Below are 12,984 nucleotides of genomic sequence, written 5' to 3'. Positions count from 1 at the left end.
TTTGTGACCTGATCATAAAAGGCAGTCAGGTTGGTCTGACATGACCTGCCCCTAATAAAACTGTGCTGGTTGCCCTTGAGCATCATCCCTGAGGCTGGCCCATAGCAGATGTGCTCCATGATGATCTTCTCAAAGAGTTTCCCTAGGATTGAGGCAAGACTGACAGGCCTATAGTTGCCCAGGTCCTCCCTCCTCCCTTTTTTAAAGATGGGGACCACATTGGCTATCTTCCAAAAGGCTTTTTCCATTATAAAAGGCCTTAGTCTGTCTGTCCATAATGCTTTATTCACAACCTGATCAGAGTGCTCCAAGAGCGCTCCGGACAAGAGGCAGCGACAGAGCACTGCCATGACAGCAGAGACAGACCAGGGGGTCACCCTGCCCTGAACCCCGCTCCCTGGAAGCAGCAGCAACAGTGGGTGGAGTGGTCCCAGACCCCAAGCAGCTGTAAGGCAGGGGAAGGGGGAGCAGTGGGCCTGGGCCCAACACAGCAGAGGGAGGGAGGGAAGGAGAGGCCCAGGCACAATGCGGCTGGGAAGGGGGGGGCCAAGTGAGGCCAAACCCCAAATGGAAGGAGGGGGAGAGGAACGGGCCTGGATGAGTAGGGGGTGGACACGGAGTTCCATTCCTCCCCACCCCCTGTCATTCTTTAAGGCAATTTGCTAGTACTTTCCATAACAAGGTTCACCATTTCCCTAGGGACAAATAGGCCTTTTTAAACTAAAAACAGTCAAGTTGTAGGCATTTAAATATGTGCATCAACAATAACTGGCAAGCTAATTATGGGAGGGGTTCTATTAAACAAACACATCTCCAAAGGATGGGTTACAGATCACTTACCCTTTGAGCCCTCTCTTTTAACTCTTGATCTTGAGCTAAAAATGCCTGTACCTTCTTTTGGACATCTACAAGTTTTTCAGGGTTGATCCTGATTAACAAAGAAAGAAAGAAAGAAAGAAAGAAAGAAATAATGATAATGATGATGATGATGATAATAATAAAATAGTTTTGCCTTCAGCTGTATTAAGAAGCCTCTAGAGTTCCCAAGAGTACATTTTTCATTTTCCTCTAAATTATTTAAAAGTGCATAAGGCTATTGCTACTCTGTAGGAGGTTAGACTGACGTTGAAGACCATTTTTTTCAAATGAAGATACTGCAAAAGCAAACAGAAGCTCAGATCTTTCATCTATAAAACAGCCTGTGTCAGGAAAAGAAAAGATTTTTTTCCAAGATAAAATGAAAATTAATATTAAAATGGTGAAAATGAAATCAAAAGAGAAAAGTACAGCATACTGTTGTAATACTTTATGTTAAGGTAGATTTAAACAGACTATCTTAAGATGATCTTAAGTTTTTTTCAAAGGCAAATTACCACAGAGGTACAGAAATCAAGTATTTCTCATATCTAGAGTATATCTTCAAAGATGAATAAAATAAAGGAAGTTGATATTAAATGACGTGAAAGTTCCCCAGTATCTAGACCTAATGGAATAAGTTTTAACTGTCCTGTTATAGCAAATTCCATTATACTTAGTAAAAAAAAAAAAATGCCAGCTCCCTGCAAATTGCTTTGCTTATATGTTTTCCTTCAGGTATTAATAATTCAATCACCTGAATTCTTTTCCATTTACCTCTTATGCTCACTTGCTTGTATCAATCATCTGTACAAATTCAGGCTACCAAATAACAGAGTTAGATATGCAAGAGACCCTCTCCATTCGCAGGGGATATATTCTAGAGATCCCTGCGAATGGTGAAATCTGCAAAAACTAATGGGGCTCCCTGTCAGACCCCACAGCCACCCCCTGTTCCCCCCACCACTGTTCAGTGAAGAAGCTGGAAGCACGCAGTGCCTGGGGAATCCTTCCCCCTGCTGCACCATGCACACTCCAAGCGCTGCCATGGCTGCCTCCAGTGGAGAAGATGCCGCCACTGACTCCCTCCCCATCCCTGGCACTCGCTCTCTGCCTGCCTCCTGGCTCTGCCCTCCTCCTCCTCATGCAGCACTCCATGCCTGGCTGACGTAGAGGCAGGAGCTCAGTGCAGCGCCAGAGGGAGCCGTGGCAGCGCTTGCCCCGACCCACCCCAGGGCCAGCCCCTCCGCCACCCAGATCCACTATTTGGAGCCTGGGGCTGGCCCCCCAGACCTTCTGCCAGCTCAGGGCTCCTCTGCTCAGACTCAGCGTGATACAGTCCCACGCATATGTGTAAACACTGCACCAGGGAACAGCTGACTCCAGCGCAAGCTGTGCCAAAGTTTATTGCATCATATTAATTGCATGTGTAGATGCATCCAACATTGGGGGGGGGGGAAAATGGTCTGATAACCTCTGCTATTTCTTAACAGGTTTTTAGATCCACATTCTAAAATTGTACATTATCTGTTTAGACAGCACTGCACAAACATCAGCTCCTGCTCCAAGGAACTTGCAATCTAAGTCCAACTTATCCACTATACCAAGAGATTTATCTGGGCAACAAGATACAATTCCTGTGCAAAAAGTACTAAGAATTTCCTCTATTATGACTAACAATTGTGTTTTATAAATTTCAGGGCCCCTCATGATATTTTCTTAATAACAAAGAGTCTTCTAATTTATAAAGATTTCTGAGCTTTATTTAGTCATGCTTTTAATTTTCACATTATGTCAGATCTGGGTAGTGGGAGGCTGTAGCGCAGCCAAAAGCTATTTCTACTCATTTTAATGAAAAGATGAGTAAATGGGAGGTCCAGAATTGTGCAAGCATAAATACCAACACAATTTGATTTGTATTCATGAAGGTATAAAATAGATGCCACTAAAAGGAAAATGTGGAAGCTGCTATATCTTGGTGAATTTAACCACTTACAAACATCAGATTACAAAAATAGGGTAAAAATAGGAATTGTTGTCTAATTGTAATATTTGGACAAAAATAAATGTGTTAAACGTACTTTATCTCATTTATAGGCACTCTTCTTTGTGACAGTTGTTGAACCATGCCTTTTTCTTCTGAGGGAAGCAGTACTAACAAAGCTTCACCACCTTCTTTGTACCTGATGAGAGAGAGAGAGAGAGAGAGAGAGAGAGAGAGAGAAAGAGAGAAAGCAAGGGTTATTTTGGTTACAGATTTCTAACTGTATATCTATATCTATTTTTATATAGATACATAGCTTTATACATAGATATAGTTAAACTATAGCATATATAGTTTCACAAACATACACACACTGTATTTTCTTAAATACAACATATTCCCAAATAAGATACGCACCTTGTTTTTGAAAGGCAGAATGGAAGAAAGAAAATCTTTACTTGAAAATATTGGTAAATAGCTGTAAATAACTAAATAGCAAGAGCTAGGAAGCTTAGTATTTTCGCTGTACTACTTACTCCCTGTGTGTAGCTGCACTACTATCTTTTGCTTTCCCCCTGCAGAGGCTACTAACATATTTCTTCACTTGCAATTTGTACCTCAGTTTCCAGCAACTCATTTTTTGCAAAAAAGTATAACTTTCATGCAAGAAAATATGGTGCATATTACAGGGCTCTGGCAGATATTACATTTATGGTGCAATTTAAACCAATTTATGAAACCATAAAATTGTAAACGAGCCATGAAAATGTTCCACACAATATATACGTGAAACATCTTTATGGCTTGCTTGTATGGTACTTTAAATTGAACACATGGCATGTCCTATCCCATGCTAACAATCAGCTAATTGTTGGTATGGGCACCATGGCAGCCAAAACCAAGCCAAACTAATCAGCTCTTGCTGCTTGGCAAGTTCAAAGTTGCACACCCAGCAGACCCACACGTCGATTAGTACGTTCAAACAAAATGTTAAGAAAACTGGCTCTGCGATTTACCCTTCAGTATATTAATAGGTGTTCTGCAAGCATTCAGTTTTACGGTTGATGCAAGGCTCCAAACTCCTATACTTTATACTCTTCTTGGTCTCCCTAACTTACTCTCACTCCTCTTTCTTTTACCCATCAAGCTTACTAAACTAGGTCTCTATTCCAGTCCTATTCACTTTCCTCTCCCAAAATATCCCCTTTTCCAGGACCCCTATATAAATTTGTTTCCTTTTAAAGTCTCCCCCCTATGCTCCAAAACCACCCCGGAGGCGGGGGGAAAAAAAAGGACAGTAAATGAGAGCAGAAGAGTATATATGACAACTCAAACCTCTGTGGAAAGCCAGGAGAAGTATGTGTTTCTATCTCAAGCAAGAAAAAGGGAAGATTGTATTAAGGAGAGCTCTGGTAATGATGGAGGAAAAAGAGCAATATTTCTGAGCAAGTAGCAAAACTGGCACAGCCAGTGCTTGGAGCAAATTGCTCCAGACACAAGTTAATGGCAACAGAACATGAGATAAGAGATAGCACAGCTCATGGCAAAAAAGAGTAGGCAGCACCAGACAGAAAAGCAACTGATTTCCAGATGTTGGGAAGTGATCCCATTCAGTTCTAATCCAGAGGTGCTTCTAGTAGTTAGACAATGATTCTGTCTTTCACCCAGACCTGTAATACATTAGTGACCAAAAAGAAATTGTGAGGGTGAATTAAGAAGTGTCAAAGCAGGCTTGAGCAAGGCAGGCATTTAATGTGAGGCCTGCTGGGTACAGACAGACATCCTCAGACATACCAAGAGCATCTTATAATAAATTTATGAAAATCATGGGTCTAGAAGCTGAAATATGGCTGGAACTAGGTGCAGCCAGGGTAACAAAGAGATGGCAAAGAGAAATGTAGACAAGGTAGCCTAATATAAACTCCAAATTAGTCAGTGAGGGGTCAACGGATGGTTTCATAATTAACGCCAATCAATAAGTTCATGCAAAATTAATGAGATAACAAGTCTGACTTGATAAAAGTAACTGGTGAAAAGAAAGAGACCTCTGTAAACTGTCTGACATTATCCTATATGGTACCTGAGAAAAACAGTCACTTATAACAGAAAAAAAACATAGGATTAAAAATCAGGTAGATCTCAAAAAACAGTTGAGAGGAAAATCAATCATCTTATGGGGTGTCAACAAAGTAGAATTGCTAAGGGCCCCTCTACAAGCACAGATAAAGGCACAATGGGATTTAACACACAATCCACGAAACCACACTTCCTGACATGCCACACATGCAAAGCAGGAAGCATGATTGAGGGATCAGAAAAATCAGACCCTATCATGCCTTAAATCGCCAGCCTGAGAGAAGCCCAACACCAGGCTCCCCGTAGATTGGCAAGAAGCAAGCTCCCACAGCTGGGAGCCCCCTCAGCTGCCAGCGGTCACAGTTGCAGGGGTGCTTCATGCAGTCCTGTGGCTGGGAGACCACAGCTGATGTGACTACGATAATAGCTGTGGTCTGCCAGCCACAGAACTGCATGAAACATTGCGGTGTTCCAGCCAGGGGGTGCATGAAGCACCTTGGCAGCTAGAAACCTGCTCAAATTATGGGGCTCCCAGTCCTAGGGGTGCATGGGGTACTGCCATAGCTGAAGAAAGCATCAGCTGGGAGCTCCCAGGCTTGGAGGTGCACATGGACCACCCCAGCTCAGAGCTCATGCTCTTTCTCTCTTACACACACACATGCACACCCACTGTACGCTGAATAAACTGCCATTCCAAAAAAAAAAAGTATACAACAGATTTTTAAAAGCATGGAAAACTTAGAGACCAAGTTTAATGCTTGTTTGCTTTCTATAAGGGCTGTAATTATTGCAAAATTTACATTAAATTGTATAAAGCCTTTAGGCAGGAAAGAGTTATGAAAGTTAAGAAACAATCACATTAAATAGACCAAATACACAAAAAGTCTTTAAGTAAACAGAGCTACATGTATAACAGCCATACACACACACATATATAAAAGCCTTAGTCTGTCTGTCCATAACACTTTATTCACACTCTGACTGGTTGACAGCCAATCAAAGTGCTCTAAGAGCATTCAGGACAAGAGGCAGCGGCATGGTGAAGTGCCACCATGACAGCAGGGCTGGGGAGGGGGTGGCCCTGCTCCCTGGTGGCGGTAGTGGCATGGGGTACTGCCCAAAGGGGACAAAAGGGATGGTGGGGAAGCTTTTCGCCACCCCCCTCCTATGGAGGCGGTGATGGTGGCATACCGGGAGGGGGGGTGGAGGAAAACGGGGCCAGGTGCACTGCACCATGTGAGGGAATGGCGTTAGGCCCATAGCAACCGAGAGGTGGGGAGGGGGAATCAGAACTGCCATTTATTGGGTCAGACTATAGGTACGTCTTGCCCAGTATCTTGTCACCAGGGTGGATAAAAATCAACGATTTTTATTTTTTATTTTTTTTTTTTATTTTTTTTGAAGAGTCAGATTTTTTACTTAAATCAGATTTTTTTAATTAATCGTATTTTTTTATTTTTGTTAGGATGCTTTTAAAAAGCCTATATAAAGATATCTTTAAATTAAAACTAAGTTAAAGCTCAAAGATATCATCATGTAATAGGGATTATAACTTCTAATTATATACTATTTGAGAAAATATATTCATATTACCTTTTTAAAGAAGTTTTATAAAATAGGTCACAACAGGCCATGGACTATATTAGAAGCCCAATCTTATGGGGTTTCCAGAGGCTAGTCTACAGATTAGTAAAGATTAAAGAAAACCACTCTACCCGATGGGACTCAGTGCTCAGTCTAGAAGATCCCATTAAGCATCTCAGTGATGCTTAGTTTCAGCTGTCAAACTGTGGATTTGTCTCTCCAGAGATGCATCCTTGTTAACAGCAGTATATAGACAGATGAGAGAATAGACCTGATTACCTACCCATCAGCCTTCTTGTCTCTCTGCAAATTTGTGTACACAGAGTCTAGCCCTTACCTCTCTCTAAAAGTGCAAAGTTTCAAGAAGTTAAATGAATACAGGATTGTTGGGGTGGAGTAGATCTGGGCAAGGAGGAAGAGTCTGGAGATAAATGCAAAGAGAAAAGGGCAGCAGAAACAAAAGGGAAATATTTTGAGCAAAATATTCCAGAAGCCTTGAGGGATAAGTTTCTGAGTATAGCCTCTCCATTGCTTTGAGATCTAATGAGAGAATGGTGTGATTGAAGGGAAAGCCTAACATGGCAGCAGGCTTGCCAGGCCGTAAAAGAGAGAAGCAATCTAAGATAAGAAATCTAGAAGAAAGTCCCAAGCTAATAACATATGGCTGCAGTGCTCATTTGATGTCCTTTGATGTCCTCCTAATACAGCGTGGCAAAAATATCCCCTAAATATCCATGTTTAATCTAGTGAATTGGAATCAACTCCCAATGACTTCACAAGCATCTGCTTCAAGTTACTTTGGTAAATAAAATAACCAAAATCATAATTCAGTTTTCTGATATAGCTGCAAAATTAATCTGAAAAGATATCAAAATAAATCACTGCTTTAAAATGTACAGTCTGCACCTTCTAAAAATAAAACCTACATCTATCTCAGAGTTGTGGATAATATATATTACAGTTATATCAAACAACAAGAATGCACTTTTTTTGTAAAAAATATTAAATCAAGGCTTCCTGACCAGTAATTTAAATCATGATTTAAATTAATTTGATTTAAATCAAATCCACCCTGTTTGTCACATTGGCAGAGTGGATGCAGAATGAGAGAATAGACTAAGAATGACCAGGACTTTTTCCACTGTTCCTCTCTTACTTGCAGCCTCCAGCATTTAGAGTCTAGAAAGTTCTAATTCAGAGTCTGTATCCTTAATTCCCATGCTCAATAGCTACTGATACCCCTTTCCTACAGGAATTTGTCCAACACCTTTTTCAATCTGTCAGCTTCCACAACATCTAATGATGAGGAATTCCACACTTTAAATGACATGCTGTATGATAAATAATGTTTTTTTTCAGATGACCTGAGACATTCACATAAGAGCTATGTGATGACTATTGCTAAATTTCAATCACTCGTTTTAATAATAATAAAAAACAGGAAACCATCTTAAACTTAGGCACACACACAATACATTTCTATTGGTTTTTGAAAGGTGAGAATGACCCATATCAGTAGTTCTTGTGTATGCAATATTTAGAGTTTGACTCCAGCTACCAAGGCACCCAAACATATGATTCAATTAAGTGTTAAAAAACACAGACAGGAAAACATTAATGCTGCTCTTCCTCAGTGCTAAACATGAAAATGAACAGTCACAGACTTGGGTAAACTGAAAAACAAATGATCCTAAGCACCATCTGGAAGAGTTTGCATCTGCTTAGAGTCTTCATGATGGTTTCACTGCAAAGACTACACATCCACAGTAAAAAACAAACAAACAAACAAACAAACAAACAAACAAACTTTATTTAGACAAAACATGAAGAGAAGAGATTAACGATTTTCTCTTCAAGCAGCAAGGACACACATTAACAGAAGACTGCTGGTGACTGCAAAGTCACTATGTTCTTAAAAGTCACTGTGTAAGAAGGAAAACTTGGGCTTGGGCCTTCTATTTGTTTTAAGGGGCGTTAGTGATACAATGAAAGGTAGCCAAAAAAGTTTTCCAAGAAAAGCTTTTTTCTTACTAAAAATTGACAAAATATTGTCAATCCTGGAGGACAATCTAGCAAACAACTAGGTAACAAAATGATACCCCAAGAGCCTAAAAGCCGGCACACTTCAGACGGGAAAGGTTTTTTAGTCAGGCTGGGCAAGTCTACACAAGGTGCTTAATATGCAGTAGACTAATTCTACTGCACATTAGGGCATCATGGCAAAAGCCATGCCAACATGCTAATTTACAGCAGAATTAGTCTACTTGCACATTAGGAGTCACAAATAGACCGCGCGCTGGCGCTACTGTATATTTAATTAGTGCCTCATAGTAGAGGTACTAAACTTAATGAGCTGTAACAACAGCACACTAATGCACATGTAAATGTGCCCACTACCTACAGGATTTATAACTCTGTTCTGATTCAAGCTAATAAATACCACACACTTAGAAAAGAATGTCTTCCGACTTTTATGAAAGGTACTGATGACAGCAGTGCCCATTCCTCTAAAGTCCACCACCAAAGCCACACAAGAGCATTCCTGACATTTCTAGTTGAAGGCGAACAAATAGAAGATAAAACCTTCTGACCTACAGCCGAGGAAGAAAACAATTGTACAGTACAGTAACTGGCCTGTCGCGCCCCGTTTCATCCAAAATTTTCCTTCTTGAAATAAGTTTCCAGTCATGAATTACTACAACTGTCTATGCAGCCACCTAATCTCAGTACCTGTCATTGTGATAGCCAGAGAACAAAAATGGGCAACCTTGCTGAGCAAGGAAAAAACTACCTAACACAAAAGAAAAAAGTCCATAGCTATCTTACAAGATGGTCCCCTAGAAGATGTTATATTTATCATGCAATCAACCCCTTAAATGTACAATAAAACATAACATGCCACAAATCAAGGCAATTTATCCAACGATAAAAAATGGTGACCCAGGCTCAAAGATGTTACTCGTTAAATGCCTGCTTCCAGCCCCCTCCACATTAAATGCAGAACACCTTTGTGCTTGGTTAGCATTACACTTAAATTTGAAAACGTGGCAAGGCAGACATAGGGTTTGGTCAAGTACTCTGGCATCCTAAGGTACATTACGCCATTGCTTCCCGCTTCCTACCAGGGTCCCATGGCAGCAACCTGGACAGTCAAACATAACCTACAGCTGCCTGCAAAAGGAACTAAGCATGCTGTCCACCTCCTTCTCCCTACTGGGAACAGGACAATGCCAGTTCTCCATTTTTCCCCACCCTCTCTGGACAATATGGCCTTTGAACATTAAGCCATACTCATCACACAATGTGTCCATCTCATGACAAAGCCCCCTGGCATGATTAAAACAGCATCTGTCAGGGGCCATGGAGATGCTACTCTGTTGAAAAATAAAGACGACAGCATGAGACAGTCCTGTTCTCCTGAGCAAAACCTCCCAACCTTGAGGGGAGTCACTGAAACATTTGTGTAGATAGGAGTGTCAAACTAATCTACTCCCACAGGCCAAATGAGTGGCATGGGGCCAGTCTGGACCCAAAGACCAGCAGCCCCACATTGCCAAGCAGGTGCTGTGTACATTTGTATCCTGGATTTGTAGAGTAGCCATTGTGTACTGCAAGGCCCCAGAGATGGGACATGAGCTGAAGCACACTCCGCACACAGCCATTTGGCTCATTTGGTATGATGCTTGTGGGTCACTTTGAGACCCACAGGCAGCACCAGGGGCTGGATGATGATATGGATGATATGGCTCTGCAGGCTGGATCCAGGACTGATCTTTGACACCCCGGTGTAGTTGATCATAGGGCACAGCACAAAACATGCCTTTATTATGCTGTTCATTTAGTATGTTTTTATATGTAATTGTGTTAATAAATAAAAACATAAAAGTAATAATAATAATAGCAAGGAAAAACTTTAGACCTTTATATATCAAAACATAACAAAACAAAACCCACAACCCCAACTTTTAAAGAGTTTTCTGCAGGTTACCAGTAACATTCTTCTACAGGAGAGAATGAACTGCATTCTTCATTCAATCTTTAACTGCTACTTTTTACGTCCTTACCCAAGCCAAACTGCTGTCTAGATGAGTTAAAGGGGTTAGCTTTTACCCAAATATTAAGGTATTTCTTCTTAACCAACACAAAAAACAGGAATAGTGAAGGAAAAAGTAATTTTCAACTGAACTTCTTAGCAATCTTACCAGTTCCCCCAGCCATCCAGTGCCCTTTCATTCTAAGCGCTCCTCCCACAATACAGCTATGGAGCAACTACAGCATAATAAAGACAAAATTCCATCTTGTAGCTTAGATGTGACCTGGTGTGCTCTACCCATATTCAAAAGCAGTTGTGCATGTATTTCAACCATGGAACTGGGCCACCATCCATTTACAGTACCCAACAGAACCATACTATAGAGGCAGTGAAAAAAAATTCATTTCTCAGGTGGTTTTATGCTTTTTCCCCTCACCCTGTATTCTTGAAGGTCATAGTCCTTCCACAATATAGAAAACATCAAATATCTGGAAAACCAATTACTTGCAGTAAAAACATTTCCAAATAGACTCTTGTTAAAAATGATATAACTCGAACTTTACTGAACCAAGGCAAATCCCTCAAAAGGTAAGCCCAGGGCCTTAGGAAGGAAGTACTATAAAACACAGCCCTCAAATTTGTAAACCTTAAGCAGCAAGAATACAGCTAAAAAAAATAGGACCTTCCACATCAAACAGCCATTGAGATTAGATGGATGTCCCAGGAACTCCACAACTGATCACCCTGTGGAAAGGAATTCATAACATTAGGCAAGCTACTTACACCTTGACCACTCTCACCATGCATGCAAGGGAAGCCAGCTACAGAGAGAAGCTCAATGCCAACAGAACAGCACTATCTGGATCCCTGCCTGCAGCCCAGCTCCAATTCTATGGGAAGAATGCACAAGCTGAAGTCTGTGATTCTGCCCCCTTCCTGCAAAATACTACAATCATTTTACAGTACCCTATTTTTCCTCCTTTTCCTATTTTTGAACCTTTGTTTCTGAACGTTTGTTTTGAACCTTCTGTCTTGTTTTAATGATGCCCCAGCTTTATTATTTTTTTAATTTTACAGAGTGAAAATGTAGCTCTGTGAAAGTGTGTGAATGTCCATAGAACCCATGGGAATAAGGCATCACAGAAAGAAAAGTTGTCTCGCTTCAAGCAGTGCTAAACATTTTCACAAAGACCTACTGCGATCTCTGTTTGACAGTGGAGAGGGAACAGAGGCTGGCATCTGCAATTTTGGGTAGCTAAGTTATTAAATTTGTAAAGGGCATTTTTGTTAAAGTTTTTATTATAATATCTCTGTGACAGATTGTGAGGGGGGAGGAAATAGTTTGCCAACATATTAGGACTCAGGTCTAAAAGGAAAATTATAATTGGCTCTGAGGTTGAGGTTCAGACATTAAATAATTTGGTTTCAAGTATTAAGCAACTTAACAAGATTCAAATTATAGATCTGACTGACTTGAGAAAAGTTATTTAGCTGGGATTTATAATCAAATGAACACCTATCTTAGAATTTGTATATGGACCGATTATCTTCAGTATTAATTTGATAATTTAATCCCAGTCCAACACTGAAACTTAAATTGAGACTTAATAGTTTTATTATCCATCTAGCTTCTTATTTATAGCTTAGTGTTGGTGATATGATTTCTCTTTATCTCAGAGTAAGAGTCTGAAGTAAGTTAAATTAAATAAAAATTTGTGTACACAACACATACCCCAACAGGGCAAAATCCCTTGTGGTCTTAATCTGAATTTCTATGGACTAGGGTGCATCCATCAAAACCAGGGATCCCGTGGAATTCTACTACAGAAGTTTGTTACATTTATTGCATAAATACATGTTCTAGAAATCATATCATGTAGGTACTACAAACACAGAAAAATATATATACATTAAAAGAACACTGATGTTACAAGATCAAGCACTCAAGTTGGGAAGTATCACAATGAAAGTTGCCGGCCCAGCCTTAATTGTTCTCCTTTACTGTGATAGACTTCAAGAATCATATGAAATGTAGATTAAAATTTAATCTGGAACAAAAGTAGAGCAGACACACAATGCACACAATTTAGTTCAGAGGAAATCCTATCCAATATAGTTACTTTTGAGGAAGTCTGAAATAAAGTTATTCCAGAGAAAGATAGTCTAGTCTAGTGTTGCAAGTTTAACTTAATCCTTACTCAGCACCATTAAAATGTAGGCAGACATGTTCAACAGTGTAGCAAGTGTCACATGTCTTCATGGTATTGCAAAGTTCTTTCCTTTCAGGCAAGGGTCATCCCCAAACATACTAACTTCAATAGGTCACTATATTCCAGCAATCTGCAACTTGCAAGTGAACCTGTGACACCCCCTAAGCAGGGTGCCAGCTCCCATTGTCAATCCCACCCATATGCAGCCCTGTGCTCCAAGCAGAATAACTCCCTACCACCTG

At 40.4% G+C, this 12,984-nt stretch overlaps 1 protein-coding gene across 1 annotated transcript in view; it reads right to left on the bottom strand.

Annotated features, from left to right (window-relative positions):
- DDX10 (DEAD-box helicase 10) overlaps positions 1–12,984 on the bottom strand; it is a 504,153-nt gene that overhangs the window by 429,253 nt on the left and 61,916 nt on the right. Inside the window, exons 10-11 of the mRNA XM_019524793.1 lie at positions 2,937–3,038; positions 841–928 (exon numbers count right to left, since the gene is read on the bottom strand). Coding sequence (XP_019380338.1) covers positions 841–928; positions 2,937–3,038 — 190 coding nt within the window. The remainder of the gene's footprint in view (positions 1–840; positions 929–2,936; positions 3,039–12,984) is intronic.

This window comes from Gavialis gangeticus, unplaced genomic scaffold, assembly GCF_001723915.1.
Source record: "Gavialis gangeticus isolate Ggan-Ray unplaced genomic scaffold, GavGan_comp1, whole genome shotgun sequence".
Taxonomy (NCBI): domain Eukaryota; kingdom Metazoa; phylum Chordata; order Crocodylia; family Gavialidae; genus Gavialis; species Gavialis gangeticus.
Note: the sequence above shows the minus strand (reverse complement) of the source record. Positions and strands in the feature narration are given on the sequence as shown.